This window comes from Empidonax traillii, unplaced genomic scaffold, assembly GCF_003031625.1.
Source record: "Empidonax traillii isolate 1590-97213 ecotype Southwest subspecies unplaced genomic scaffold, ASM303162v1 scaffold193:size819438, whole genome shotgun sequence".
NCBI lineage: Eukaryota > Metazoa > Chordata > Aves > Passeriformes > Tyrannidae > Empidonax > Empidonax traillii.
Window position 1 is genome coordinate 195,781 of NW_020955386.1, and position 24,873 is coordinate 220,653.

Here is a 24,873-nt window from a genome sequence, read left to right on the forward strand (position 1 = left end):
GAAAAGTGACATTGTGTCAAAGCTGACTTGCTTTTTATTTTAATTGTTGTGTTACATCATGTCAGATTCTGTGCTTACATGATAGCATTTAGTACATTAAGGGAAGCTGACAGCTGCATGATGAAGTGTGACATTTATAGTTAAAATAAAAGGTACAACTGACGTGAGATATCTGTGATCTTAACGCTGTTTGCCACTTTAACATTTTACTCAACGCCAACTTTATAGAAGGATTTGAGTTTGTTTTGATTTGCACAGGTAGGCCTACATTTGTCCATTGGGTACATAAATGTGAAATATTAAATAATGCATATTATGTGTCATACTTGAAGTGGTGCTTAGTGACTATTTGTAGTACATTTTCACTGCATACAGAGAAATAGAAGACATCAGTCATGATAAAAAAATTAGCTTATTAATTTCTCCTTGGCTGAATGTTCTATATAGGGGAAAATCAACAACCTTCAATATTTCTTGTGAGTGCTAATTTAAGGTATTAGTTAATCCAAGAACCCAACTGACTATTATTTTTTTTCTTTTGAAGTGTCTTTGAAGGTCATGGATCATGTGGGTTAGTAATAAATTGAGAAAAATCTCATTTTAAACTAATGATGTATATACAAACTACAGTGGAAAGTCTTTATAGTCATCCATAAAGCACTTTTAGCCAAAATCGCACTTGCTTGGAAGAAAAAAAAGAAAAAAAAAATTGCTCTTTTCTTAAACAATTTGCTGTTACCTGCAGTGCAATGAATGAACAGGGTCTTTCCAACTTTAGAATTGTCCTGAGTATTTCATGAAAGTGCAGAAGCTTCTGTTCTGCTACTCCAATTCCTATGAAATGTCGTGGAGTGGAACTCAGCTAAGTAGATAGTAAAGAACTTGATGAAACCTAGTTACTTGTGTTTGAGTAGAGTGAGAAGCTATATATTTGCTTCTGACAGTCATTGTAGGATTAATGAGCAGAACAGCTATTTCTCAGCCCCACAGAATTAGGAGATAAGAGGCTTATAGGCCAGAGCAATAAAAGGATTTCCTCCTTGATAGGCTGAGGAAGTTGAGCTGCAGCAGATTAGGAGGGTTCTGCCTAGAGAGGAAACCACTGGAGTTCAGTAATGGGCGTTTGGATGAACCTGGGGTAGGGTCTGCAGTCTGACAGAGAGGAGAATGCAAGGTTTCAATGAATTCTCCTCCCCAAAAGCTGTGCCTACAGACAGACTTAAGATTGGGATGGAAGTTTTTAGGGTAGAGTGGACACCATAAATAGAGTACTTTGCAAGCTGGAAGTGTTGATCACCTTTGTGAAACTTATGTTTTATGAAAATGTGACTGATCAAGGCTTTGTGAGTGCCTGCTCTGAGGTTGTAATGAGAGAACTGCAAGACTGGGTGGTTGACTGCAGTTCTGTTTTGGCTCTGACCATCCTCTTGGAGAAGTAGTTAAATGTTGAATTTGGTGGAGTTTTTATAAAGCTGTCAAATTCCTGTTTATTTGGCTGTACTGTTCATTTATTGGAACCTTTTGTGTGTCTGTGTGTGTTGTTGGTTGGTTGGTTTTGGGGATTTGTTTGTTTGTTTGTTTTTTTGTGGGTTTTTTGTTTGTTTTTTTTGTGGGTTTTTTTGTTTGTTTTTTGTGGGTTTTTTTGTTTGTTTTTAATTTATTTTCTTAGCTACCATCAGTACAACACTTCATGTTTAACCTTTGGTTAGTTTTTATTCATGATGGCTTCAAGTAAGAGTTATGCATTTGAACTTGTCCATAAGATATTCTGGGTTACTTTAGGTTTCTGTGATTGAGACTTGCTTGTGCCTTTTTTCAGTGCAAGGCCAGGATGCAAGTTTCCATTTAAAGGAGTCGTAACAGTTCACTGGGTATGGTACTTTGCCTTGCAAATTTACCAGTAGTTTGCTTGCCATTAGTTAGTTATCTTTCATTATCAGAGTGCATGAGACAACTGTCTTAATGTGGTATTCTTTGTATAAGAAAGAAAGCTAAACTCAGTAGTGACAAGCATTCCTTTCTCAAATAAATGGACTCCATGACAATCAGTGCAGACCTTTCTCGGTTGCTGTCACTGGGCCTGTGAACTCTGGAATTAAATGATTTTGCAAAGGTAGGTATCTTCTTTGTTTTACCTCCCTCCTGTCATATGTAGTTTTGCCTAAGGGTTTATTTTGTTGTGCAGAGCCTGTATTCCTCACAAAAATAAGGTTTATGAGATGGGAATTAAAGGGAGTCAGTGCAGGTGTCAACACACAGACACTGCCAGGTGTCTTTCTGGTTTGTTTTCTCTCAGCGCTTCTCCACTTCTACACTTCCCTGTTGCAAATGCTTGTTGTCTTGAGCAAGTTGGAATAGACAGAAAGGGAAGGCCGTGGAGGGACAGGGGAAGTATATAGAAAGTGTCAGCATGTATGAATAGTGTTGAAGGAGTGGCATACAGAAGTATGGAATTTATGTACCTTCTGGATGCCTGGAAACTTGACAAGGTATGGTCAGGTAGCGAAGGTTTTGTTGTCCTTAGTATGAGGAAGATGCACCAATTGTTTGGCTTGTACTCACAACAGATTTTTTTTCTTCTGCCTCCTCTTCACCTCTTGAAGTGGATAGCATAACGAAATGAATGTTGCTTAATGACTAAGAATCAGAGGAAACTGGTGAATTCTAGTGAAACAGGGGCCTGATGGTAGAGAATTGCTATGAGGCAGTAGTCATGCTAGGATTTTACTCTGATTTTGATATAAACTCAGTTATATTAAATGAGAAATGTCTTCATTTAATTAAATAATGAATTATCTTACCTTTTGAGGTGAATTCTCTGACAAATTAGCAATCTTTTCTTTCTTTCACTATTTAAAAAGCAAAATAAGAGCTGAAACAAGAGCAGCGTATTTGGGCTTGTCTAATGCAACATCTCCAAGAAATGCTTCTTTTCCTCTTGAACATGAAGGACTGGGGTCCTCTGTCGAAACCACATAGCTGTGTCACCCAGTTAGGAAAGCAACAAATGTAGATAAAATATTCCCCAGAGCTACTTTTTTGTAATAATTTGAAAAACTATGAGGGCAAGCATGTGTCTTGTGCTGCATGCACAGGTATGATCCGGTATGGAAACTGTGTTGCTTCTAAGGGATGTTTTCTGAGGATAAAGCAGAATCTGAGAGAGCCAAAGGTCACGCAGCACGTCTTGCCTTAGCATTGTCAAATCCCATCTGCTTGTCTCCTCTCCACAGGGCAGAACACATTGCATTATTGTACGCTCAAAGTTCAGCACAGCACTTGCACTTTTCCTTGCAAAAGAAAGCCTTGTAGGCTTTGAGGGCTTGTTAGAACTTTGAGACTGTTATGCTACAGGGTTTTATTCCCTGGGGTCCTGTTAGAGACATAGAGTTCAGAGCTGTCATACTGGCCAGCAAGTAGAAGGTAGAGATTGGAAAAAATGTAATTTCTTTTGACTTTATCTTAAGGAAAGTAAAACAATTTGATGATTAGATGTGTGGGACATAGTGCCTGGATGTCTACTTGAGCTAATTTCTTCATCTTCTTAAAAGAGCACTACTACCCCTTGGCTACTCAGGAGAGAAGGTCATTTTTCAAAAACTTTATTGGTTTATTTAGTCTTCTGGTTAAACCCTTTGCACTGCTGTCTAAGTGGAAGCTTTCTTCTACAGCTAGCTGTAGAGGATTGGTGAAAGTTCCACAAGCTTTCAGAAAAGAAAGTAAGCGCTGAATTCTTATGCATTAAAAGTTTTTGTCAGCCCAGTGTTTAGATGAGTTGTGTGCAATTACAGCAGTACAAAATGAAATCGTATTTCATCTTGCATCTGTTGTATTCTGTAGCATTTAAAAACGAGTTAAATTATACCGTTAGAAGCAGGACATAGAGAGTCAAACTGTGATGATGAACCTGCAGTGATTAGAAGCAAAATGGATGGTGAACAGTAGTGATATGTTACAGATGAAACCTATTAATGATAGTAATATTAAGAAACTAAAATAATACTAGTAGCAAGAATTAATTCTTAATTAATAATAATATAAATAATTAGTAATAGAAACAAGAGGGTCTTGTAACTTCTCTTCCCATAGGACCCAGTTCCTGCTGAAGAGAAGAAGCTTATTTCAAGGTGTGGGCTAGCCTCTAAAGTTAAACAGAAGTTATAGGAACTCTGTGGGTGATTTCAAAATCCAGTCCCTAGCTGCCGATAGTATGGCAATGACTGAGCCTCCTGCAGTTATGCAGGGACACATGTGCCTGCTTCAGGACATTGAAAAAGAGAAAAATGGGCTCGAATTGCCCCAAACCAGTGACACAGTGCTGAATGGGTTGTGACATGGGTGTTAAAGATGTTTGTAGTCTGTATTTTCTTGTTCTAGACTAGAATCTAATGTTTTCTAATCTATGGAAACTTTAGGGTATGTGGGAGAGGTGGTATATAATCGTTAACACACTGCTTATCAGTGCTGTATTTCCTCTGAAGCTGTACAGCACAGTAGCGGCCTGGAATAGATGAGTTTGATCTATAATCTGCTAGCTTTACTTTCTCTGGTAAAGCCAGTTTCCCTTAGCATAAAGGAGCTATGAAAACCGTTTACTTCCCTCCCTCAGGATGTAGCTCTGTGCTTGTACTGTGTCTGTGTATTTTCCTTTGAAGGCTTTGTTACTTCTTTGAAGCATGGAGCTAGAGGAGCAATGAGTACCTGGATGCTCTTCAAGGAGTTTTGATTTCCTTTTAGTATTGTGGTATGATATGTTACTCGCCAAAGCTGCTTTTCTTACTGTAGGCATAGGAAAGGACATTCTCGTCACTTATGAAAGGTTAATAATTGTTTTTGGTGCAGATGATTAGCTTTTGTAAGATTAGAACTTCCAAGTAATTTTTTACTTTTGATAGTAACAATCATCAATGGTATGGTGATGCAGTTAGTACGAACAGTGCAAATGTGAAAAGGATGTTGATGATATTTTCAGCTGATGATACCTTTTCAGCTGATAAGTTGGAAAAAGACTTTTTTTGAGTTTATGCCATCTTGTAAGTCTAACTCATTTCTGTGACAGAAAATCACATCAGGCTTCAATTAAATGGTTACATCTCCCATCTCATATTGGATAAAAATTGATACTATTCTGTGATAGAGAAATTACCAATACTTGAGAAAAGTAATTTTGAGAGTGTTTCTAAGAAAAAATACTGACTTTAAAAAGCTGCATTGTAATATTCACTTGTCACATTTTTCTCTTTAAATGTATTTCTAACTTTCTCTGTTGTATTCAACCAATCTCTTTTAAAGATTTTTGTAGTAAATAAGTAGAATGTTGTCATTCATTATTTCATTAATCTTAGGCAAATAACAGATTATCAGTTTTATGGAGTTAAAAGTAAACTAAAATGTAACCTTTTTAAAACAAAAACCTGCTCACTTGCCACAGAAGAACTTTGGATGAAATGCAGCTGTTGAGCAGTTGCTTAAAATAAATTGCATACTTTAAACCCACCAAGAAGATATATGAGGATTCAAAACTGTGTCACAAATCCTGACCTACTGAGAAAGAATGCTTAATGAAAAGACTACTGTACGTTTCACTGTATCCTTTGCAAGGAGGGTGAAACTCAGGTCAACAGGATAGAAAGCTTCCAGGACTCAGGAAACCTGAACAATCGATCACTGAGTAAACATTATTGCAGATACTTATGGGGAGTAATTGATCTTGAACACAATAATAGGCTTTATAAAAGGATTTGAATAAGTTGTAATGTTTCCATATCTACTCTGGAATGATATTTTGACAGTAATTACATATGCATTTGTGAGTTAGTCTCTGATTACCTTAATAGATTATTTTTTTTATTGCATTGACAGTGACGTTTCAACCGAGACTTTTGAGGTGCAAAGGTTAATTTAAAATAGGAGAGGGGTGAGTTACTTGGATGTTATAGTAGCATGTCTCAGCAAGAATAGAATACTAAAGTTTTATAATAAAAATATAGAATGATCTCATTTATGACAAAATTGAAGTTGAACTAATCATTGCTTAATAGCTTGTGATTGCCACATATTTGTAAAACTATCTACTGCCTTCACATCTGGAAGCTTCATATTGTTTCAAAGCACAAAAAAGTGCTCCTACTCATGGGGTAGCTAAGCTGTCACAGTTATTGACTGGCACACGTTTTTATCCTTATGTGAAGGCGTGTTTAAAAGAAGGAGTGCCATCATCTTGGACTTTTGGCCAAAAATGTTTTTCTGCTTACAGTGACAAGTAACATTTGAATGCCACCGTAACTGAAAGAAATTGCATTTTTTCGTTCTTCCACCCATAAGCATTTCTCATTTTCACTCTTTCCTTATCTAAACCATTGAGTTCTTACATAGAATAATGCAAAAAGAGAACTTTTCAATATGTTATTGTCTGAACACAGAAGTTGGCAGCCTGCCCCCCAAGTGGGCACAATACTTGAAACCATAATAAATTTTATCCAGTTGACAAGATTTCCAGCTGCCCTTGCACCCTAAATAGTGTGCGTGTCTGATTTGGGTCTTAATGATCGCTTTAGACCTGTTCCATTACTGAAGTGAGGCAGATAGCCTAAGAAGTTAGCACTAATTCTTGGGTTTTTTAGAGCTGGCAGCTGATGTGGCCCTTATATGGATACCATCTAGAGAAATAAATGGAAGGCTACTGTATTGTTTCTTCCCCTCACTGTTGAGAGTGAACAGTTTTTATGATGTTTAGTCTGAAAAGATTTAGCCTGAAAACTATTATCAGTATTCCTGAGTGAAAACTCCCCTTTTTAATCTCTGTGAAAAATGATATCACTTGCTGTAGAAAGTACTAAAGGAACAAAGTTATGTGACATGTATGTGTGAGGAAAATAGTCTTAATTTTACATTTGTCAATTTGAAATTAAGAGAGATAAGATCTTTTTAAGACAGGAGTAGAGAGATGATTAGGTGTGTTTCCAGCTCATGAGGGCACATCTGCTCGTTAGCCATTAGGAAACAAAACATTTTAATGTAAATCCTTACTTTCTGTGAAGATGAGACACTGAGATTGGCATGAATTTTGCAAGCAAATCTTATGGATGCTTTTTGCCCACCACAATGGCATCTTCACTGGTTACACGCAAGTGTGCTTTACTGTCTGATGGGTTTGTCTTATCAAATAACCCAAGTGTGGAGTGAATAAAGACTTCCAAGCAGTTAAATTGCTTTTCTTATGAAATGCCAGAATATGCTTTCTGTAACCTTCATTAATCCTTGCGTTTGGATGTGAAGTTCATCTCCACTGAAGTTGGAGGACAAGGTAGACCATCCTGTCCCCCTAGGTGTTAAAATTTTACATGAATTAACTGTAGGGAAGCACAGAATGTTCTCATCATTCCAAGTATTGCAGTAATATTTTCTTCTTAATTCACAACTTGAAGCTTTAAGTTTCTCAAGTGTGCAATTATTTTCAATAGAGGGTCGTGTCATCCTGATCTTAACACCCTGTTTAATATTGAACAGAGGGTTTTTTTTCACATTTTACTTAGATTAGCATATTTTTAAGAATGGCATCTCATATTTGACCATGTGGATAACTTTTGAGAAATCTGAAATTCTAGTTTTGTCCTGCATGCCGTTATATAATTTATTTTGTATTTGCTTGAGCAAAAGTAAAGGATGCCTTCATATCTGCAGAAGTGAGAATGCATTACCTGTTTCATTGTTAGCCTTCTAAAAGTGCATGGTTTCTAACAATTTTTGAAATGTACTTCAAGCATAAAATCAAATAGTTTTAGGCAATACCCATATTAGCATAGAATAGGTCCATATGAAAATCAAATTTTATAGTCTTGGTTTAGATTTTAAGGGGAAAATGTCAGACCATCAGGTTTTACTGTCTCTGCTCCATAGGAGTAGACCTTGCACTCCTGCAGAGCCCTTGAGATTTCAGTAATACTCTTGCTTGTATTTTAGAAGTCCAGGCACATGGATCAAATGGCCAGAGTGGAGCCTTGTTGCCCCCTAAACAGACCTGTGTGTTGCAGTGTGCAGCTACTCCAGCAAAGAATGAGAGGATTTGCCTGTACAAGAGGCAATAGATGCTAATCTTGACTGAATTTCTGCTTAGAGAGAATGTGGACAATTCCTGCCTTTTTTTCTACTAGGCACTCTTTGATTTATTAATTTGAAAAGTTCTGGAGTAAAATTGCGGCTTTAGTGGGAATTACGCAGGTCAGCTATCCTGCTGGTATTGGCCATAGGAGATGCATCCCTTAAATAATATAACTGACTGTTAGCTGATCTTCATGCGTAGATATTGTAACTATTAGGCCTGATCCAGGAAAGCACTTAAATGTCTGTGTAACTTTATGCGTGTGAATAGTTTTGCTAGTTCCGCTGGGAATACCGACATGCATCTGTGCTGAAGTGCTTTGCTGGACCAGGTCCTGCGCCTCCACGGGAAGCCTCCAAGGGTACGACGGCATTGTCAACCAAGCTATTATGACAAAAAGAGTCTAAATTTTATTTTTTAATTGAAGGTTCCCAAGAGAAGTTTATGCTTGGAAAGTTTCCTTTATCAAACTATCCATGTAGTTGTCTATTTTTAAAAGATGTAATGAAAGGAGATGGGGACAGTGAGAGGTAATTGGTCTCAGCTTATCTGAAATGCAACTTTGAAATGTGTTTTGCAATTAGGTAGGACTAAAAGAAAATTCTCTATTCACTGTATAGCTATCAAGCAAGCTGAGTTTAAGGAGGGTTGCTGAAGAAGTATAGTACCTATGTATAGGCACCAATGTGATCAGAAGAAATATATAGTTATGTTTCCTGGTCTGGATCACCACTGCTTTCATCTGTGCTTTGTTTCACTTTTGTTTGTTAGGTGGTGGGTGATAGGTACAGCTAGCATTTCAAAGTAATTAATGTGAATTATTGTTATAGAAAAGTGCTTATGCAGTAAGCTGTACTTGTGTAAGTGATAACTGCTGTACTTACACTGGTTAACCTTTCGTGATTTTTTTTTTTTTTTACAAGAAGGCATATATGGTTGTCTTTCACTTTAGAACTACTCTATCAGAGAAGCAAGCATATCAAATGTCACCAGCACAGTGCTTTTTGACCCTAGCTAGCAAACTGCCTTTGTCAGCATGTTAAAATGGATAATAAAGGATATGAAAAGTCTTGCATGACCGAGCAGTGAACTTCACGTTAACTGTGCATTTAGCAGTGCAGATCTTTAAAAATGAAATCTCTAGTGCAGCATTTAATTGCTAAACTTTGCAGTTGTGGTTTGAGGAGCCTGCATAGCCAATAAATGTTAGCTCTGGCTACTATTTTGGCTTCAAGTATCAATGTTTAGTCAAGTTCTTTTTTGAAATGCTGTGAAATCTAACACTCTGCAGTAGTGATGGTTGCTATTTAAATTAGGGCTGCAAAGATGGTTAAGGATCTGGGGCATGAAGAAGAGAAAAGGAGACTCTTCTCAGAAGGTGCGCTGTTAGGACAAAAGGCAATGGGCACAGATTGGAACACAACAAATTCAATCTGAACATGAGAAAACATTTACCTACTGTCAGGGTGGCCAAACACCGGAGTGGATTCACCAGACAGGTTGTGGAGTCTACACCCAACTGGATGTGATCTGAGGCAACCTGCTGTAGCTGACTCTGCTTCAGCAGGGGTGTCACATTAGACAGCATGTGTTCTCAAGAGGTGTGTCCAACTTAAACACTTCTGTGATTCAGTAAAGTGCCTTATAGATGTAGTTATAAACACATATGATAATTATACACATGTTCATGTTTTTATATATGTGTAAAATTAGCTAATGACCCCTTGAGATACTTGCAGTTGTCCTATTTGAACAATGTGTGTGTGGTTGACCAAACTACTGTGCCCGTACATATTTACTCCTGACTCCTGTTCTTCCTTTAACACTCTCTTGATTTGCTTAAAAATATATTTAAATGTAAAATAAATTTTAGGAGATGTGTATTGAAGTTACTAATGCCCTGTAGGGTTGATTCTGGACATAGCTTTTAAAGGATCACAGCTTTCTTGTGTCCCAACCCATTTCTCTTATTCTTGCACAAGTGCATGTGGTAGGAAAAGCAGCCTTGACAACGAGATCTGGCATTGGGTTTGGGTTTTTTGTGGGGGTTTTTTTCTGTGTGTGTGTGTGGGGGGGGAGTTTTTGAAGTTTTTTGTTTTGTTTTGTTTTTAATTTTTTATGATATGGAGGTATAGGGGTGGGCTTCGTACTGAATACAACACAGTATCTGCAGAATCCAACGATGGCTGAGAACTGACATTTGCAAATTATGCTTGGTTTTTTTTGTTTGTTTGTTTCCTGAGATTTAGGTAAGCAAAGGATTCATTAATAATTGTAGGCTTCAAAAATGAAGTCTTGATTCAACATTTCGATTTAGAAGACCATGTACTCTTAAAGGCATCAGAAATGTTGGAAATTGCTCTTGTTTTTCTAAATGTAGTTAGAGCAATGACAGGTTGCAGATTTGCAATTGATGTGTTTTGTTATAAAGTTTAGGTTAGTAAAGTCCAAGAACCATTTTCAAAGTTAACACTGAATTTTATGGTTGAATTAGATAAATATATAATATATAAGGATAAAATATATACCTTAGGGAATACTATATTAGATAAACAAGTCTGTGAAGTTACTCCATTATATCTCTAGATGCTTATTTGTTTCTACATATCTGTGATTTAAGGTTAAGGGTTCTTACCTAGTTTAAGTGCTACATATGCATTTATTATGGATACATGGGAAAAAGTATAATGTACAGTTTGAGGTATTATCTCTTTGGCTCAAAAACTTAAATGTCACAATTACAGTTTGAAATCTCCTTAGGCCTTTGTTTGAATTACTTAAATAACGAATTTGGTTAATAAATATTTGATGTCCTGCAAAAAATGTATTATTGATTATTTCCAGGTTTAAAAGTAATTAAGTATGTAGAAGATGTAAAAATTTAAATTAGCAAAAGCAATTATATGATTTTGGTTTCTCAGATGAAATCCATTACTGTTTTCTAATTTTCTTTTTCAGTTTCAATAGCTAGACGTGTCCAAGACCCATTAGCTGAGCTGGTGAAAATTGAGCCCAAACACATAGGAGTTGGAATGTATCAGGTAAGATAATACATATCATTTAATCTAAGTAATATATCATGATATAGAGCAACACCAAAATACTGCTTTAAAATTGTCAGCTAGCTATGTCTCTGTTAAAAGGCATTTGTAGAGTGGATAGAATGGTAGAAAATACTTAAAAGTCATAAACTGCCTCCTTTTTTTAATCCCTACTTTTAACGATTGTGATTGAGACTCTGAAATGGCTGTAGCCAGATGTATAGTCTATTAAAAACATCAAATCAGACAAGTAACCTGATCTGTAAAGCTTTCTCTTTTTTGTATTGTTACAGCATGGGGTTTTAGCTCTTTGTGTAAAATGCAATGAGATATTGATCCTCCATTTAGAAGCCACTAATTTGTACTGTTAGGTACATTCCTTCTTAGAAGTTTGTAATAAAAGCACTTGTTTTGAAGTTTTTCATTTAATAAAGTTAAATTGGAAAATGTTGGACAATTCTGATTTTTCTACGTTTTTCTAGATTATTCCCGAGAAGTATTTTTTACCTCCAAACTCTCTTGACAAAGAAAATTGTATTGAGAAGTGGTACATAAGTTATTGTCATTTTATAGCATATTGGCATTGATTCAGGAAAGCATTTATGCACGTGCTTAAGTCCCACCAAGTAGAGAAGCAAAAGAAAAAAAAAAAAGAAAACTTGGCATGTGCATTTTTCTATATTTTTGAAACTATAGAATGTGAGTAAAAGTAGAACTGTCTGGATCTTTTCTTTCAGGTAAGTTCATGAGAGTTAATGGAGTAGAATGCAATTAGCAGCCTAGAATGCTTTACTACCACTTCTAAAGGTGGTGTGACAAAGAAAAAGTAGTAAGAAAAATATTCGAGAAATGTATATCCTGTTTTGTTTTTAAGGAACTGAGGTCAACATTTTAGTTGGTAAAACTGCTTTTGTAAGCCCTACTTGTATTGCCACAGACGATAAAACATACATTGCTTGCTAACAGCAAACATATCAGTAAACCTGACTTTAATACCTTGGTATGAACTATACCATAGTGGGGTTTTTTTGAAAATTAGATTGAAGGGCTGAAATACTGTAGATTTCTTTAACATACGTATCCAGATTTCAGTGGAAATGTGCTTTAATGGTGGCGGTTATAAATCAGGGGGTGGTAATCTAGCAAAAAGAGGAGATTCAATCTGAAGCATAGTTGGTTTTGTTACTTGTGGAGGCCCACTGCTTTTATTTATAACAGTAGCAGCAAGATGTGGAAACAAAAATAATGAACAGCAATGCAGGTTTTTTTGTTCATCATTGCTTTAAAGAAAAAAGTATTTACCAAAAATCCCCCTTGAAATGCTATGTCAACACTTAGAGGAGTTGGTTGATTTTCTTTTTTACAAAATTTTTAAAAAATCAATTCCAAGATGAAATATTTTACTCTTTGAAGTATATGGTGAATTGTTGAGTACTAGGAACTTTCATTGCTGTGTCTATAAGGTATTGATTTAGGTGCACACCATTTCCTTTGGTCCACACGGACATTGTACAAGCATACATTTAAAGCAAAAAGACATGGAATAGTTGGTGCTTATACGGGTTTGGGAGCATTGTACTATGAGTTGAATGTTGCAGTGAACACATTGCAAGAGTTTACTGTGGTCTCAGAGACTGAAGCTGGCATCATCTGCTTTACACTGATAGAGAACAGAGTAAGTACCGTGTTACTCACCCTTTCAGAGAAGTTTCTTGGACCACTGCTGGTGTGTTGGAAGTAAACACCCAACTGCGTTATTTGTTAATGTCCAAATTGGTTATATGAAAAGTTTCAGAGAAATAATTCCGAACAGCCTGACGGAGGTAGACCTCAAATACTGTTCATTCCCAGCTATCTTCATGTTTAAGTCTTGTCAAGGTTTGAGTAAATCCTCTGAGGTAGACAAATGTCCTGTTGGAATTCTGAAGAATCACCACAAAAGCTATAATGTGCTCGTTCAGAGATACAGACATTTCTGAAGTACTAGATCTTTATGTGACACTACTGAAAGCAGATTCTCACTCTTGAAAGTGAAGTCAGAAGGTCTGCTGCCCTTTGGGTATGACACCTCTCTTGTGGCAAGGGAGGGGAAGGGAGGAGAAGAGGAATTATACTTTTATGATTTGTCTTCCTTCAGAGAGAACAGTCACTTGCTGGTGTCTCAGAGGACAGGCATGGAAAAAGCTGTTGTGTTGTACAGGGAGTCACAGAGCAACAGCTGATATAATCCCTCAGATAAAGAGTATTTCAGGCACAGAATTTTATAATCTCCAAGACAATTTGAAAGGCTTTATTACATTTTAATTTATAATATAATTGCTGGCTGTGGCTTTTTATTAATTTCTGGGATGAAGTATGCAATGTGCAGTCTAGATCAGAAATATAACAGGCTTTTCACAGAGGTGGTTGTCTTCTTAGCCTGTTGTAACTCTAAACCTAGCATTTAAATATGACCTTTCCTTTCTTCAGCACCCTGAAACTGATATTTAAGCATCTGACAAATCCAGGTTTTGTCATTCTTGTCCTGAAGGAGAGACAGAGATTAGTCTTTAGGCACAGGCAGGCTGAGACTGTGTGCTGCTGCCAGCGACTCTGGAAACTGTGGGCACAAGCAGGGTGGTGATTTCTTGAGGGCTGGTTGCACACTGGCTGTGCTTCAATCAACATGTGAACTCCCTGAAGAAGTGATCCTGCCTTTTCTGCTACTCCCACCCAAGTGCCCCAATCCTTTTGTGGTGCTGGTAATGGCTACATGGTGATGTGAGTTGGCATAAGGGAAGAGCAGGAATGCATGGTTTGTGGGGGAGCAGAGCTGGGACTGCTGCCTTTATAGCAGCCTGATTGACTGGAGACATGGCAGTCCCAAACTGCTCTGCTGTAAAGGCAGTGGCAGAAAAAGTGATTTACATCTTTTCTTAGAGGTTCAAGTGAGAGACTGGTGAAGTAGAATCTACTGGATTCTACTGAAGGCTGTAGCTTTTGCCATGAGTCTGTGGTATAGGTGCATTTGTGTGTTCAGGTGAGTGACCAACTGATGCAGGAGCTGCTGCTGTTGCTATCAGCAATGACAGTAGTGCTACAGGGAAGTGTTCATGTGTTAAATCTGCTGCTCCCAATATGAGCTTACTCAATGTCTGTGGAGTGTGTGCCCCACCAAGGGTACTGTGTGAAGGGGCTGCATCTTCTGTAGCTGCTGTTTCCATGGGATTTTGCATCCTTCCCATCTAATCCCTTGATACTTCATATACATATTTGTAAGAATATTGATATTCTCTAATTTTTCTAGTGCAAGTTTTCCAAGCAAATCTGCTCGCTTGGGTGTGGATACTTTGTATATGGAAATACAAGTTTCCAGGTAGCAGGAGATCTGTGTAAATTGAATGCTATCAGCTGGGATTTGTGTTTACTTATTTTAGATGGAAAAAAAAAATGAAGCTTGTATTTGACCACCTGCTTTTATTCTTATTTCAATGTATGATTGTGAGTTTGTGCACTGCCAAGAAAATCAGGTTTGTCAGAGAAAAATAAACAGGCCCCGGATCTCCTAACAGGTATTTCCTTAAAGAGAAGCACAAACTGATTTATTAGGGCCTCTCTCAGACTAAATTCCAATTGCCTGAAGGTCCTTGTCTTCCTTCATCTTTATCTCATTAGGAAAATTGTTCTTTCCTCCCAGACAGGAACCTAGCCAAAATTAATTTATCACCTTCAGGCCATATTATTATGATTTCTTCTGTAGTTGAACATGAAGATGATGCCCAGACTCTGCCTGATGCTGAATATGTTCGCCTTGTCACCTCCCCATGCCAGTTCAAAGCTAAACTCCTATCTGGGAAGAAGCAGTTAGTGGCTCAAGAGTTTATTATGCTGTAAACAGAATTTTGGCAATGAATTACCATTGCAGTTGTAATGATCTTGGAAGATGTAGATAAGAGCCGAGAACAAAGCTTCTTCACAAAGATTGTGGTTAGGGAATTGAATTTCAGAGCAAAGAAAATGAGTAAGACAACAAAAAAATCCTTCCTCTCAAATGGAGACCCAACTTTTCAACAGTGAGTAAAACAGCACTAGCATAAACTTTCTGTCCATAAGCTCATCATCATAAAGAGGGGAATTAAATGAATATACTTTTAAAAAGTCAAAACCTGAATCTGTATGGTAAAGCAGAGAAAGGAGAAGTAGAGCTAAGGGAGTATGTTAAGTCTGGCTGGTCTTCTGATGTTCAGTTGATGTACAAAATCCCTGGATGCTAAAAAAAAAAACCAGTAACCAGTAACCTCTAGGGAAAGAACTAGGTGGAGCTCAAACTCATCCATAACCTAAGAATGAAATATGTGGTCTTTGTTGAAGGATCAGAATTTTTCATGAATTGTGTATAATATTAAAAAATGTGCACCATGTCTGATCTCAGCATCCTATTTAGTCTTTATAATTTCTGGAATGCAAAAACCTGTTCATAATATATTTTTGTGTGGTAACATCTTCACTGTTGGTCACATTTGGAAAATTAGCATCCGAAAAGGATGTAAGAGATAATATATGTAGTTCTGTAACCTCTGAAGTCAGAGGATATTTGATTTCAGATGTATCTGGAACATTTTGTGTCAAATAAAATCTGTAAACAATACCTTTAAGTAGCCATTTTTTCAGGAAAAACCCCCACAAACAGTTGCACTAATTCTTAGTTTGCTTTCTATATAATGCTGGAAGGTTCTGGTCAAAGAGAGTTTCATAAAGCCTAATCAGAATGTCTAATAATAAATGATTCTGGAAATGCCTTTGCTCCTCTTGTCCATTTTCCTTCCCATGTTCCTCTAGTTATTGAAGTGCATTGGTTTTGCATTTGATTATTACCTGCAGGATGTTTTATTATTTCAGTTGCAATTTGATATGCCTTTTAGGCTTGAGTTTTTCCCCTGAAGAAGATGGGTATGTTTTGTTAAATGACAGTGCAACTGTAGGGAATGCTTTTAATCAGATATACTTCCTCCTTAATTGGATCAGTTGTCTTAATTATGGCATTGCAGGTATAAACCACTTCAAAATCTACAGCCAGCTAGTTAACAGCGAGGCATGTCACTGAAGGTTGTATCTCAGTTCCTGTTGGAAAGGAAGGAGGTTTTTTTCTTTCTCCTAGTAGGCTGTGTAGAGTGCTGTCTGCTGTCTCAGGCCATCCCTGCATGGGTCCTTCCTTCCCTGCCTCGGTGCAATGAGGGCAAACTGGTAGACGGCGGTGGAAGGATGTTATGGGCCTCTCCTACACACGGCTGAAACTGCATGTAGCCCTTTGAGTTTGTTACATTTTTTTTAATCGTCTTCCTCCCTCAAAAGATGTATGTGGCATCATCACTGCAAAGTTTTTCTAAACATCTAGTGTGTGCCTGTGCAACAGGATGTTAGAAGGTTGTGGCATTAACCTCAGTTTTGACAGTAGTACAACTTAAAATTTTATCACTTCTGTGAATGCCCCTTGTGCACATGATTTACTCGAGACAATCTGACTGTATATTTAATGCTGAATAGCTACTAGATTTGGAGATATCTGAGAGCTGAACTATAAGTACATTTTAGAAATACAGGGATCAAAGAGGAGGGGGGGACCTCAAGGATATCTCTGAGTATAACGAGATACAGTTGGGTTGGCCTGGTACTCCTGTGGGCTGAACAAGCCTATGCATTATTTCTGTTGACTTTCATGCAAGAGAAGCTGGCTTGTCTCTTGCACTGCAGGTATTTGTCATCCTGTTTTTACAAAACCCCAGCAAACAGATCTTGTAAGCTTCATCCGTGTAAACCAAATGTTGTATGGTTTCTCTAATAATGAAAACTTGAAAATTTATGTTTAAATAGGGAGCTGCTAACAGAAAGAAAGCTGTGAAATAGTTATTGATTGCAAACAAGAGTTGTCAGAATCCTGACATTGGCCATTGCAAAGAATCAGTGTGTGGTTTAAGAAAACCTTTATCTTTTTTCCTTAGAACAGATATACAATTTTTAAAGGTGAAATGTAAGAGACTTTGTATCCTTCTTGATATCTGATTTTTGGTTACATCTCCTTCATGTAATATGGTTTTATTTAATAATATGGAGCAAAGTATGGGAGCTGACTGATTTTTCAGACAAAAGTGTGCATTTTTCACTGAGTATTTAAGAAGTTTATTTTACTTGTTTCTTTTTTCCTTTTGATTGCCCCATAGGGTATATGAATAGTTTAGGTATGTTACTTGGATAGCATAGGAGAATCACTCATGTATGATGTAAGAGTATGGTGACATCTGATGTGCAAGAGTATCTCTTTTTTAAATCTCTGAGATGTGTTTGTCAAAACAGCCTCAGACTTGAGCTTGCTTTATTAAGCTTATTAAAACAAATTTGTGTGGGTTTTCGGCTTACATTTTTTGATTAAGAAAATGGGATGTCTTATTAGGTGAGCAGTGCTTTATTTTGCATGATTGACACAGCTCCTGTAGAAACTCAGTTCAGCAGGAACGTTGTTTGCTGGTCAGAATTGTAGGTTGCAGGTTTCAACATCCAGTTGAACTGCTTGTCTACAAAAGGCTTCAATATTCCTTCTGTATTACTATACTGAATTTACACACACAGTTAGGCAAAGAACCGAACCTACTAGGATAAAATTGCAGTTTTGTCGGTTTGTTTCTGTTTTTTCTGTAGTTTAATTGAAATGATGACCTAAAGAGAACCTTTACTTAAACAAAGCAAAGTCTAAGGATGAGGATACCAATGCTCAGTTCTGTATATCTTCCAGTAATCAGACCAATTACTAATGAATGTGACTCCTTTTTGGCAGTATGGGGCAGCTGGTTGATTATGGGTATGTCTTAAGTTGAAAAAGCTAATAATAGGAAATGTGTGGTAGACTAGAATCTGGCTGAAAGAAACTGGCTATACTTATATTAAAGAAATTTTTAAAATACACTAAAGGGTATGTCACCATTATTGTAAATAAAAAAAAATATAGACACTGGACAAATTCTGGACTGCTTATGTATTGAATCTTGTCTCTGAATAAACTCACTGGGACTTTTAAGACAGGGACATGCAGGATAGTATTTCATTCTGCTCTTAGCTCTGCTCCTCAATAAAGGAAACTTAAACCTCTCCTGTGAAGCCATAGTCTCCTGCAAGGAGATTATTGTCGCTGAATGTTTTTGCTGCATACTGCAAAAACATTGATTGCCCTGAAATTTATGAAAAAATGAGAGAAATTTTAAGATTTAGAAAAACTATTTGAGGACAGGGTGTGGTGGCTTTATACCTATAAAATATTCTTAAGGGCAATCCAAAAACCCAGTGTCTTGTCAGTAGGGAAAAAGGTTTATTTGTTTATTTATTTAAGTGGATATGTAGCTGGTGAATATGTTTGTGCTTAATGCAGGATTTTTAACACTGAGCAACTTATGAAGTCCTTACTTGTCCTTTAGTAGTAATGAAACATTAGCTCTGTGAGGAAAGCAAGCAACAGCAAGAGCAATATGTGGGTTTTGCCCAACATAACTTTTAGAGTAAATTATGTGCTTTTCATTTTGAAAAGTGAAGCCCTGTGAATCAGCCATCTGACATCCAACAGGAGTAAAATCTTCACAGACAAGCTTTGTCAGGGAGACGTAATAACCCCATAATGTTTTTGAATGCTTCCCCACCCCACTCAAGTAGGTGAGCAAAACTTAAGAATCCTTTCCAAGTAAGTTATACCTCTGGCAAGTTTGTGTAATTTAATCTTCAGCAGCAGTTTTCCTGACTACCAGGGATGGTTTATATATTCTGTAACTTGGCAGTCTCTCTGGTTGCGTCTACCTATTCTCTGGCTGGCAAAGAGAATGTTCTGCCAGCAAAGCACAATAAACATTTGCTAGTCTGTTACAGCTGGTTATAACAAAGCAAAGGGATATAGAAAGAAAAAACAGTTATGTTATTAACTATTTTAGGTAGTACACTGAATATATTTACTGGCATGTCCGAGAAAATGTGCCAGCTCAGTGAGGTGAGATGCTGCCCCTTTAAGGAAGTGAGGGAAAATGTGTGCGTGTGTATTTACAAAGAGTGCAAGAGCACAGAGGTATGACCCCATCTGCACATGTCACTCATGAAGCTGCCCATGGACTGCATCTCTTTTCACTGCTGTCACCAAAAATGCACTGTAGACAGCATTTGAAAACTTGGCAGAGATGTGCTTTTGTAAGCAACTTGAACTGCAGGTAAATTTTAGACATTACTGCTAATAATCCCCCTCTCGCAGTGTTGCTTTTTGATGTTAGAGTGTTTGTGTCTGCGTAGGTAGAGCTGCTGACATTGTAGCAAAAGTAGGGAAGCTCCAAAAGTGTTGGTATACTGAGGTGGGATGATCTAAGGGTGTTGATAGGAAACAGCTGCTGGACAGATTTACCCTCCCTGTCATTTTGTTTCTGATTGCTTAATTACCAGTTCTCATGGCAGAAGTTTATTAGGAAGTTTTTTGTCACCATATGACAAGAGACTTGCAATTTGTGTTGTAATTGGGTTAAAGCGATGTGTGTTACTGTTCCTGAAAAAAAGGTGTAAAGGTTGTTTACTCCCAGACCAACATAGAAGTGGCAGATACAAAATCATGAGCAGGATTGCCTGGTTATAGGGTACCCTCTCTGCAAGCCTGTGTAATAACCCTAATTCAAACACAGGCAACCTGACTGATGATCCATCCAGGCAGATTTAAACTTTTTGAAAGACTGTTCTGACATGGGAGCCAAGTGTCAAAAGGAGCAAAATGGGAGTTCTGAGGCTGGGATTCTGCAAATTGGCTTGATGTGGCTTCTTTGTGCATTGGATTGGAAACTCTTGGAAACAGAAAAGAGGATGATAATCTGCCTTTCTAAAAGAATTTTGATTGAACAGCTTCTGAAAGGTGTGAGATGTTGTTGGGTTTCCTGTTTACATTTCAAGTGTTTAATAACTTTAAGTGAAAATACACAATTTTAGCATTGAAAAATTGTTCACTCCTTTCACATAGTTTCAGTTAAATGTTCATAACTCAAGTTCTTTGCATTTTTTAAGCAGTCTGAAACAGTGTTAAAAATACTACAGTAAAAAACAGAGCTGCAGATTACTCATGGTATTACCTGTATCCATGATGTGCTATTTGTGTTCATGAACTTGTATTTCAGGCTCAAACATTCATCTTTTATGTGAAGTAAGTTAGTCTTTAAGATGCTGTGTTATGAATTCTAGTCAGATTTTAATGTAAATATTAAAATGATAAAATTGCTTAAACTATTACCCTAGCAAAAGCATCTCTTTAGTGTTGAAAGTCAGGTAAGAGTGGCAGTAGGGATGTGAATCACTTGCTTTGAATGTGTGTGGGGCCAGTTTAAACATTGTGAATGTAAATATTATTTGTTGGTGGAATTCCATAGTCGCTGCTTGCTGTGCAGTGGTCATCTGTTGCATCTGTTGTTTTGGTTTCATGAATTAACAGTATATTCATTTGACTCATGAGTAAAAATACTAATAGTACGGTACTTTTGAGTGGTTCCGTGTGATTTCATTGTGTGGCAGCTGTTGACTTGATATGCAAAAATCTGAAATCAGCAATAAATTTGTGCTTTCCTTAAGCTGGAGACCAGAAGTGGCAATGAACATTCTTATGATATTTTAAACCTATAAATGATTTGTTAATATGTAGGGTTCTAGTGGTTGGTATTTTTTCAAGTAAGAACTTGATATGTTTTGCAATGAAATACATGAAATTTTTTTCTTTTATTTTTATGGAGTTTGAGCAAATATCTAATTATGGAATGCTGCAAGAATTATTGCATAGGTTTATTTAAACTGTGCATTTATTTTTCTCACTATTTACTATGAAATCTGAGTAACTGGTAAAATTCATACATTATGTTTACCTTGTAATCTGGTGTTAATGTACATATTAGTTTTACTATTGGAATTGTGATCAAATTTTTCCTCTCTCCCTTAAAGTAAGATGAATTTGAATTAATGTAGGAGGATTTTAAGTTAGTGTTGCTGTTGCTCATAATAATTTTGTGACAGTGATGTCATTCAGTAGACATCACTGAAAACTGTCTCTTTTCACTGAGACAATATAACAAGCAAGATTTCTCTGTTTTGTAATTTGTTGCTTTTCAGATTTTTATCTTGCTAATAACACTTATCCTAACAAACAGTTTTGAAAAAATAATTTTAGAAACTAAAATCATGTTTCACTAGAGAGTGATTAATATCTGTGACCTTTATTTTTGTATCAGGAACATAAATATACACTTTTTTTTGTGTCAGTCATTGTCTAAGATTTCATCTTTCTTCTGCTTTCCATTACATACCATGAATTATATGAAATTAATTTAATCGCTACTCCAAACAGAAATTAAATGTGCCCTAATCCAGAGTTACGTTGTTTGCTTTTACAACTGTAAGTCATAAGTAATTAATTTTCCTTGGAAAATTAATTCACTTACCATTCCCAGTAGCATCATATGTTGACACAGGGTTATAGATAGTTTAATATTTTTGTTCAGCATGTTGGCTTCAACTTTGGAAGACCTTAAAGCAAAACAAATTCAAATTTACTCAACTGTGTATAATTCAGGGTTATTTAAAGTGAATGTTGTCTTTATTGCTGTCAACCAGCTGACAATGATGATTCTAAAATTATATTCAGTCTTCCAGAAAACTAAAGTCTATGGACATATGTGATTTATTTCTTCAAAAGAAAAAAAAAATTGTTTCATATCAGACATTTGGATAACAGGGCCACTGGAATGCCATCAGTAGTAGAAAAATTCAGCTCCTTGGAGAACATAACTGTATATTACAAAGCCTGGGGCTAAGTGGCTGTTTTGTTTTGTTTTTCAACGTACCTCATGTTGCTTGAAATATTAGTAGGATTCATTATTCCTGTTGCACTCAGAAATTTTTAAGTTGTCTTAATTTGGAATGTTGCTTTGTTTTCTATATTGCCATGTATAGAAGGGCATCTCATTACAGTGCCAAAGGGTGTCACGGACACTTGTGTGGGTGGCTCTGTTGCTCACAGCTGACTGTCCTGCAGAAATGGTATTGAGTACTGTGGGCCAGAAGTCTTCCGGAATGAGAGGCAGCTTTTAAGTTTAATCTTTCAAGTTTACCAGGAGGACCTCTTTTTTTTTTTTTTTTTTTTTTTCCCCCCCCCCTTTTTTTTTTTTTTTTTTTTAATTCTGTCCAGCTCCATAAAACATGGTGTTTATTACTTTGGTTTATTTTTATTTATTCAAGTCTCCCGACTGAAACTCTGGTGATGGCAGTGTTGCAGTTCAAACAAGGAAGGCTTATTTTACAAATGTTCCTTTGTGGGTTGGTGGCTGCATTTTGCCTGAATGCAGGGGGTCGGTATCAGTGGCATTTAATTTAGAATTTTGGGGGTGGAAAATAGAAATTGACATTTAATTCCAGTGTAAAGTTACTGCTAGAACAGGCATAAAAATATTATTGCATTAGCAATCGCAGGAAGAAAATAAACTATGAGCACATTAACAATATACAGTTATATGACAGACTTGTATAGAATAGAGCAGTAGACAGAAGAAAATACTTTTTCAGATGCTTTTTTCACCACAATTTATTTTCATTAAGTAGAGAATGTACAGAGAAGTATTGTACTAATAGAAATAGGTCCTGCTAATAATTCCAGCAGAGGTGAATTCATCTGTATGTAGCAAAGTTGTGTGTAGATAAATATTATCGCACATCTCTTATACATACATGTGTGCATATGCAACACCGCTGAATGTGTTAACAGAGTTCTCCATTAAATTCTCTATCTGTTGCTTTCAAATTCAATTATTTTGAGTTTCCTGAGCCTACCTAAGACACTTAATGCTGCTGTGTGTATCTATTAACGCAACAGGTCTCTGTAGCTGCTGCTAGCTGTTTCATTTTTATAGCTTAATTACTTGCAGAAGACTTCACTCTGATATTTAAAAATACGAAGTCTCCTGTGAGGAAAACATCTATCTGGTGAACTGAGTTTGGCCACATACTTTTTGACAGTCACGTATATTACTGAAGCAGCGTCCTACCTACCGCACCGAGCTGGGCTTGTGTTCCTTAGGGGGGCTTGCCAGATTTAACAAAATGCAACTCTTGCCGAGCCTGCAACTGTTGTGCGTTTCTTCATTTGCACCTACTCTGTCATACGGTATACTTTCCATCTCAGGAAAACGAGAAGCAAGAACCAGCTCTTCCCTTTTCTTAACCCTTTCTGTCAGAGTTTTTTCTGATTATGCTAACGAGCAGGAGGATGGTAACACCCTGCCCCACTGTATCAGCATTCTCACTGTACCGTGCTCTGGTACTGTGTTATCTGCGTAATGCATGTAAAAACGTGTTGCCTGTGAAAAATTTTGGGAGCCAACCAAAAGCTGTTGCTGTTCTTACAAATTTCTTGGCAGTGGGAGTTTGTGTTTTTGTTGGGAATATTCTCATTCATTTATGATGACAGTGATTGTCTAAATTTGCAAGAAAAATGACGCTAAAACAATTATTGTTTAAAAAAATTCTGCAGAAAGTATTTCTTCAGGCAAAATTTTTATTTTGAGCTTGACTGTAGTTTTGGATTAGATAATTTAGAGTTGGCACTAATTCTGAAAAAGACCTTGAGCTAGGATGTACAATAGCAAAAAGCCCAAGAAGCATGAACAAACACGTACAGTGTCTCCTAGTGTGAGTGCCTGGCTCTTTGGAGGCCACCAAGTCTACAGTGATTGACATGCATTCTGGCAAAGCTTTTTTTTTTTTTTTCCCTTTTCCTCCCCCCACCCTGCAACAGTGTTGCAGTCAGTCAAAGTGTATAGACAAAGCTGAGTGAATACCAGTTTCCCCAGTACAGGGGCTATTTTTTCAGGAAGTCTAACTCAAACCAGATGTTTTGCTTAGACCTAGAGTTTGTTGCTGCCAAGCATCTCATCAGAGGTCAGAGTTCTGGGCTCAGGGCCCTGCTAGAATTCTTTCACAAATTGCTATTCGGTGAGGTTTTAATCCTAATGGAAAGAATAATGTGCTTGTAAAATCTGCAGTTATTACAAACACAGTATACATATTGTGGACTTCAAATGACTACATATTTCATTCCCATAAACAGGGAATGCAGATGAATGCAGTGTGTAATAGTTTTAGACATTCAAACTTAAACCAAGTATATAGTTTATACTACTGTTAACCATTTGCATTCTTAACACTCCTGTAAAATGAATAGTAATCTTGACTAACAATTGGCAGATCAAAACAACAAAAAAAAAATCTCCAGCATGTTTTAACTTGTAAGCTGTTTCCTGAAGTAAATAGTAAAGGCCTCTGAGAATGTTCAAAAACACTGCTTGCTAAGGCACTGTTTGGCACAGTTTTTCTTTCCTTCTTTCCTTTTTTCTCTCTTATTTTTTAAATGGCTCAGTAGCAGCATTTTGTGGTCAAGTTAATCTTTCTTCAAATATTTCTTCATATAGCTAATTATTCATCCCCAAAACCTCAGCGCAGACTATCTATACTTCAGCTTTCTTAAAAACAAATGCTGGTGATATAAAGTGATAAGAATGAGAACTTACTATGAAACATCTTGTTGTATTTTTGTCTTCTTGTTGGGAGCAGTACTGATAAATTTCTCTTGTGATTCTACTGAAGTTTGAGTGTAAGAAAAAATTCTCAGGTAACTTTGATAGTGTGCTGCAACCTGTAGCTAGAGAAATATAG

At 36.8% G+C, this 24,873-nt stretch overlaps 1 protein-coding gene across 4 annotated transcripts in view; it reads left to right on the forward strand.

The window, feature by feature from the left end:
• Positions 1-24,873, forward strand: part of SRBD1 (S1 RNA binding domain 1) — a 123,747-nt gene that overhangs the window by 62,866 nt on the left and 36,008 nt on the right. For all 4 annotated transcript variants that reach the window (XM_027886729.1, XM_027886727.1, XM_027886730.1 and 1 more), the window contains one exon: positions 11,060-11,142. In XM_027886729.1, coding sequence (XP_027742530.1) covers positions 11,060-11,142 — 83 coding nt within the window. The remainder of the gene's footprint in view (positions 1-11,059; positions 11,143-24,873) is intronic.